The sequence below is a fragment of the Labeo rohita genome, chromosome 5 (assembly GCF_022985175.1).
Source record: "Labeo rohita strain BAU-BD-2019 chromosome 5, IGBB_LRoh.1.0, whole genome shotgun sequence".
NCBI classification, from domain to species: Eukaryota; Metazoa; Chordata; class Actinopteri; order Cypriniformes; family Cyprinidae; genus Labeo; species Labeo rohita.
In genome coordinates, this window is record NC_066873.1 from 12105708 (window position 1) to 12113307 (window position 7600).

The 7600-nt window shown below is 35.3% G+C and overlaps 1 protein-coding gene across 3 annotated transcripts; it reads left to right on the forward strand.

Moving 5' to 3' along the window:
* The first annotated feature begins 3460 nt into the window (after window positions 1-3460).
* On the forward strand, window positions 3461-5538 carry selenow1 (selenoprotein W, 1). 3 transcript variants are annotated; one of them, XM_051108776.1, is made up of 6 exons: window positions 3461-3625; window positions 4121-4145; window positions 4252-4305; window positions 4421-4495; window positions 4710-4806; window positions 5189-5538. In XM_051108776.1, exons 1-5 carry the CDS (start codon window positions 3594-3596, stop codon window positions 4785-4787), a joined length of 264 nt encoding a protein of 87 aa, XP_050964733.1. In that variant the 5' UTR covers window positions 3461-3593; the 3' UTR covers window positions 4788-4806; window positions 5189-5538. The 3 variants fall into 3 exon arrangements, with proteins under 3 accessions (XP_050964733.1, XP_050964734.1, XP_050964735.1); XM_051108777.1 differs by having other exon boundaries at window positions 5192-5538; XM_051108778.1 differs by having other exon boundaries at window positions 5054-5235.
* Window positions 5539-7600: the final 2062 nt, after the last annotated feature.

Sequence of the window (7600 nt, forward strand, 5' to 3'; positions counted from 1 at the left end):
TTGTTAGCAAGATTAGCAAATTACTAGCATATTAACATGATTGGCAAGTTACTAGCATGTTGTTAGCATGTTTGTAGCATGATTAGCAAGTTACTGGCATGTTGTTAGCATGTTTCTAGCATTATTAGCATATTGTTAACATGATAATCAAGTTGCTAGAATGTTGGTAGCATGTTTCTAACATGATTAGCATGCTACTAGCGTGTTGTTAGCATGATTAACAAGTTACTAGCATGATTCTAACATGTTGTTAACGTGAATCTAGCCTGATTAACATGTTATTGTGCTGTTAACATGTTTCTAACATAATTAGCATGTTATTAGCATGTTGTTAGCAAAATTAGCAAATTACTAGCATGACTCTAACATGATTATCAAGTTACTAACATGTTGTTAGCATTTTTCTAGCATGATTAGCAAGTTACTGGCATGTTGTAAGCATTTTTCTAGCATTATTAACATGTTATTAGCATATTGTTAACATGATTATTAAGTTACTAGAATGTTGATAGCATGTTTCTAGCATGATTAGCATGTTACTAACATGTTGTTAGCATAATTAACCAGTTGCTAACATGATCTAGCATGATTAGCAAGTTACTAGCATATTGTTAGCATGTTTCTATGCTAATCCAGTTAAAACCAGTTGATTCAGTAAACAAATCTAAAAAAAGCTAAAACAAGCTTAGCCTGGTTGCTTAATCTTAGCTTGTTTAAGATTAAAATAACTGGTTTACTAACATGTTGCTACCATGATTAGCATGTTTAAATGTTTGTAGCATTATTAGCATCTTGCTTGCATGTTTTTAGCATGATTGACATGTTACTAACATGTTAGCATGTTTCTAACATGATTAACATGTTATGAGTGTCTAATGATTCTAACACAATTAGCAAGTTATTAGCATGTTGTTACCATGTTTTTTAGCATGATTAGCATGTTACTAGCATGTTGTTAACATGATTAGTAAGTTACTAGTATGATTCTAGCATGATTAGCAAGTTAGTTCCATGATTCTAGCATGATTACCCTGTTGAAAAAAACAGCATATGCTGGTAAGTAGGTTTTTATGCTGGGATGCTGGTTAGATATGTTTTGATGCTGGTTTAAACTGGTCCTTTGCTGGTTTATGCTGGTCCTTGACCAGCAACATGACCAGCTAAGGACCAGCATAAACCAGTAAAGGACCAGCATAGACCAGCAAAGGACCAGCATAGACCAGCTAAGGACCAGCATAAACCAGTAAAGGACCAGCATAGACCAGCATAGACCAGTAAAGGACCAGTAAAGGACCAGCAAAAGACCAGCATAGACCAGCATAATCCAGCAAAGGACTATCTTAAACCAGCATCAAAACATACCTACCAGCATATGCTGTTTTTTTCACCAAGTTAGTTAGTTCCATGATTCTAGCATGATTAGCAAGTGACTAGCATATTGTTAGCATGTTTCTATGCTAACCCAGTTAAAACCAGCTAAAACCAGTTGATTAAGTAAAACAAACAAACAAAAAAACCTAAGCTAAAACCAGCTTAGGCTGGTTGCCAAGTCCTAGCTAGTTTAGCTGGTTTACGCTTGGTTGGTCTTTTAGCAGGTCTCCCAGCTTGACCAGCTAAGACTAGCCTGACCAGCTAAAAAGTGTCAAAACCACTAGAAAACCAGCCTGGGAGACCAGCCAGGGCAGCCAATCAGTCTGTGGAAAGTCTATGGGATTTTTGGTGGTTTTGACGGTCTGGTTTATGTAAATCATAAGTCGGATTAGTTAGAAAAGATATAGCAACCCGCAGGGGCGTTTCTAGGATTATAAAACATCCGGGACTAATGCCAAAACATCAGGGGCTAGTGATGTTGGGTGGGAGCTCACATCATGCTCACATAAGATTTTGTTAGACACAGGTGTTTGAACCTGGATGGGGTCCAGGGGCATTAAACTGGGGGTTAAAGACCTTGTCACACTATGAGCAATAGTAAATAGTAATCACTGCAAATAGCAAACATATCAAAGTATTATAACAAAATTATAACTTTTTTAAAAAATATATTAGACAAATAAAATAATACATTTGAAGATGTATTTATAACTGTAGCAAATAGTTGCATGCAAAAAATAGGCCCCTGTTTTTTTTTCCCAAATTTCTTTCTTTTTTTTTTCTGTTTTCATTTTTCTGGACTTCTTTTTAATGGTTAAATTTAATTTTGTTAATCAAAATGTAATTAATCATGTGTAATTAATTAAAACCATGAATCTTATATGATTTACCGACAATTTATCAAAAGTTAAGAAAAATTACATGTTTAGGACCCCATGAAATGTTTTATTTTTTCTCATCTTACGTTTTATTATTACCAAATATGTTTTAGCATGTCTGTTTATTTGAATGCATAAAAACAACTTTCTGTGTTGTGTATTGTTCTGGTTATCAAATGAAGGTAAAAAACATTAATTAAATTGATCCTAATGAAAATTATATTTTATTTTTGGCAAATAAAGGTGATTTACTATTCAAATTTAAAACATGGAAGAAATATTGTGTGAGGAATTTGTATACATTTTTATTAATTAACAGTAGTAGTCGTAGTAGTAGTAGGCACGTACATTATGCTGAATGGTTAATAAAGTTAAACCGAACTTTTACTTTAACGGGTTGCCGTGAATACCTGTAAATTTCTGTGTGTATATTTGACTCTTGTTTTACTTAAATGAAACAGTGAAATGCTCATGAAGTGACAGAGCAGTTCTGGAGATGTTGTTATTGTATTTATGTCCTCATTTAGTGAAACGGCAGACGCTGAAATCACTGCGAGCATCACACGCGCATAAGTATTAAATCTAAAGAAACCGCGAGTCCGCCCCTTCCATTCATAAAAAGACACGCAGAACATGCAGGATTCATATTTAAATAGTATTTTGCGGCATAATATTTACAGATACTAGTCCATATCGCGACTTGATTTAAGTGTAATGACCAACTTTTGATTAATTCATTCAAACTTTTACAAATTCCGTGGAAATCAACATTCGGGGCTGGAGTAAAAACATTCGGGGCTGATCAGCCCTAGCGACGCCCCTGGCGACCCGCCTCAGACCAGACTGAAGGTCTGACCCGTGTTTGGTGGTTAAGTCCAGCAGGACATACACTTTTTAAATTTAGTCTCAAAAGAAGAAGAAACTTATAATGATTGACCGCTATTACATGTGCAACAGACCTGTTCAGGAAAGTTAATTTACTGCAGAATAAAATGTCACATCCTAAACTGCCTGTTTATTTTTAAGGAAATGCTCAACTGACTGCAAATAATCTGTCAAGTGAGAAAATTGTGTAACTATACTGCAAATTCCCTTGTTTGGTAAACACCCTTTGCTAAAGGCTGGTGTACCGGAAATGGACACAGTCTCGCGAGAGTAGGTTGTGGTTTGTTCTTCTGGTGGTGCAGAATGATGCGCCACTGGCTCCGCCTCAAATCTTTCATAACAATCCAGGAAACGGCATTACAATATTACCCAGGACCGAAAGTATTTCGCTCAGTTGCTCTTCTGCACGCACCACAGCACAAACACCGCTTGATCCAGTCAAGACTCGCAGCAACTGTCATGATGACCGTCAAAGTTCATATCATTTATTGGTAGGTCATTACACTATTTATTTCGCTGCAAAGACAAGGCTTATTAAAAAATTTACTTTTTAAAAATTCAATTGACGTACACTACACGCTTAATTTAAATAAAAATATAACCTAAACGGATTTAACAGATTAAAGCTTTTAATATATGTTAATATATTTAATATATGTTATATGCCATGCAATAATCACGACAAGAACAGGGAGCGTTGCTGTTGTTGCTTCGCTCGGTTAGTTCTAGTTGCTCAGGAACACCCGTGCCTTTGTTTGTTTATTGTCTAGCAGCATTGTTCAGCTGAATTGTTTGGATTCCAGCATGGATTAAATCTTTACTCTTTACTGAATCAGAAAGGTTACTGTAAATAAATGCATTGGCTCATTCACTGGATCTCACTTCTTCTCATAGGTTGAAAAAAGCATAGTTAGCATGCAAATTTCTGTTTGGCCAATGAGGTGGATGTCATTTAAATAATTGTGTTTGTGTTTGTCATCTCCTAGTGGTGGATGAGGGTACAGGCCCAAGGTAAGTTTTATTTGCTCACATTTAATGTAATGTAATGTAATATAATATAATAATATAAAACTGGTGTCCATCTACATGACCTATGTTTCTTCTGTTTTGCAAAAAGTTCACCAAACTCAAGACACTGCTTGAGGATGAATTCCCAGGCGAACTTGAGATCGTATGTTATTTATATGATTGTCTTTTGTTGTAATTTTGAAAATAAAATGTATTGTTAAATGTGCATGTACAAAAGTTCTTTTTGTTCTAATTTTACTATCAATTTCCATACTCAGACTGGTGAGGGCACACCCTCAACCACAGGCTGGTTTGAGGTGGAGGTAAACAACAAGTTGGTGCACTCAAAGAAGGTAATAATTTTTTTTTTACTAATTGTGTTTGTTCTGGAAGATCACAGTTTTATATATTGCATTTGTCTTCATAGTGAAACTCACTTAAATTGCACTTCATTGTACAGTTACATGTCTTGACTATTGCACAGTACGTTATTTTTGATTGACTGGTGTGCTACTAAAATCTAATATGGCACAGTATTTTACGTTTGGCCAATAATTTCTTTGACAGAATGGAGATGGATTTGTGGACTCAGATGCTAAATTTAAAGCAATTCTGACTGCCATTGAGCAGGCCTTGAAGAAATAAGCATGAGCTGATCATAGAGGTGAGAATAATCTGACATAGAGCCTTTTTTGTTGTGATATCAGCATAATGCACATATTAAAGGGATAGTTCACCTAAAATGAAAACTCTGGCATCATTTACTCACCCTCAAGTCATTCTAAAGAAAGAAAGATATTTTGATGAATGTACAGTATCAGTTCCTACTGACTTCTATGCATGGACAAAAAGTCAGTGGGAACTGTTTGGTTACCAGCATTCTTCAGAGTATCTTCTTTTGTGTTCCTAAGGAGAAAGGAAGTCATACAGGTTTGGAATAAAAAGAGGGTGAGTAAATGATGACAGAACTTTCAGTTTTGTTGAGGCTATCACTTTAACCTCCTTTCTGTCGTCCTTCTAATTCTAATTTGTTTTGCATTTCTCAGCAGTTTTTCTTCTCTGTTTGTTGGACTCCTGGGCAGTGCAACAATGATGGTGACGTCCAAAGTGTTTTCAACACGGGTGTTGCTTGATGCTCTCCGCCCTTCCTAGGAGAACGCACTCAGAGCAAAAAACTCCCTATGAATACTGCTTCAGATAAACACTTTAACGGTTGAAAATATTAAGGGAAAATAAAGGGAAAATATAAAAATAGACAGAATTTGGACAGAACATGTCAAACTGAGGTACTTTTGACTTTTTTTTTTCTCTGTTTGCCTCTGTTACAACGCAAAAGTTTACAAACTGTTTTGGCATTGTTCAAGATTTTCATGCAATAAAACATGTTAATGTTGAAGTGTTTTGTCTGTCATTCATTGGTATTTTATCTAAAAGGTGGCAGTATAGACTTTGTCCCTGTACATGTAAGACATAAAACAGCCATAAACTGTCACAAAGTGTTATATAGCAATGCATAATCTGAATGACCCAGAATATAGGAATATGATGACAATGTAAGGGGACATTTGATAAGTTTACCAATTGACATTTTAATTTGTATTGGTTTTTGTGTAATTTGCTAACATATAGCCTTGATGACATTTTTAAAAGTACAAATATTCCACATAGTGTTAACAAGGTCATGAAAATCATCAGTTAAATCAATTTATTTATATACACTGCCCTCCAAAAGTTTGGAAACACCCCTGGCAAAGTGTAGTTTTGGATGATATCAGCATAAATCCTTATAATTTTTTTGGGTGCAAATACATTAAAGTAACTTGACATTATCATTGAAGACCAGCAATAATAATTTTTATTTTGATTACATAATAATGGCCCCTTTGCCAGCTGTGATGCCTGGTTACTGGTTTAAACTTGGCCCAGGTTTTTAAAAGATTTTTGGGTCAGCACACCTTAATACCGTCAACAATTGATTTTCAATTAAGTTTAGAATACAATGAATTTAGGCCCAGATTATGCAGAGCTGTAACAGCTGCTAATGCTGGATATTTTGATTAATTGAAAATGTATGTTTTTTCTATATATAAACTGTTTATGTAATAAAATATGTTTTCGTAGTATGTGTTGTCCCTTATCAGTGCAAAATTATCACATATTAAAAAGGATTCATGCCAATATTGTCCAAAACCCCACTTTTCTAGGGCACTGGAATATGGAAAAGCTTACATTCAGCAGATAGAAGCATTGCATTATATGGATTTTGTCAAAAAGATGATTTGAACACTGTTGTGTAAGTTGTGGCTTTACTTCACTCAGGCATTACATCCCACCCGCATCCCTCCGATCAGCATGCAGTACAGGATATCACTATAATTAAAAATATTTTTGGAAAATTACAGTTTCTTACAAACTTATGTGATTTGATAAAATACATCAAATGAAATAGAATCACATATGGGTAACAGAGTAATTACAATTAGCTTCAAGCTATGACAGTTACTAAGATTAATACAACACTTGTCACTATGTCACTATCAATCACTATTGTGGATCCAATGTGGATTTTGGTCAAATGATGAGGCAGAAATATGTTGTTAGTAACATTCTAGAAGAATTTTATTTGAAAGATACACAGTTACAACTTCTGTGGGGCGTGAAGAAAAAGTAGTCTAACTAATTACTGTTGCCAGAAAATAACAAGTAACAAAATTACTTTCGAAAGGGGCAACTAGTAATGAGTAATATATTACATTGTTTGACTAACTAGCCCAACACTGACCACAGCTACTGAAAGAGCTCACAAACGGCAGAAACAAGAAACGCTAGATGCCATCCTGGCGGGATGCAAACGTGCAAACCCTTGTCATGTTGCCGCAGCCACTGAAGAAATCTCTCAGCGCGGATTTCACGGGGGCGTTTAAACTCCTTGTGGGGAAAATCAATGGTACACCATTTGGTTTAAGCCTACACTCATATCCATCGCAACCTGTAAGCTAACTCTTTCAGTAGCTGTGGTCATCATATCAGTAGTTGTGTTGCGGTAAAAATAGCAACAGGTAAGTTAGCCCCAGTAGCTCACCAAGTGCAACCATTTTACGTCATAATGGCGCCCCCATAGTCCAAAATATGTAGAAAACGTTGTGGATTTTTTAAATGACGTAAATCTTGGGTTTTCTACTACATACTTCAGTATGAGACATCATTTACGTTATATAATTAAGCCATTCAAGTCTTAACACCCAGAGTCTCCTTTAAGATGTAAAAGACAATGATGAATTTGTAATATCTGTCTGTCTGGAGTGATGCAGGTAGAAATGTTTACAATAGTGTAATGTATAAAATATTGCCTAGCTGCAGGACCCTGCTGTCACTGCTTGAAATGTCCTGTCATTTGATAAAACACAATATATTTTTCAAGAGACGTTATAAATGAGAATTCTTATGTGGCATGTATA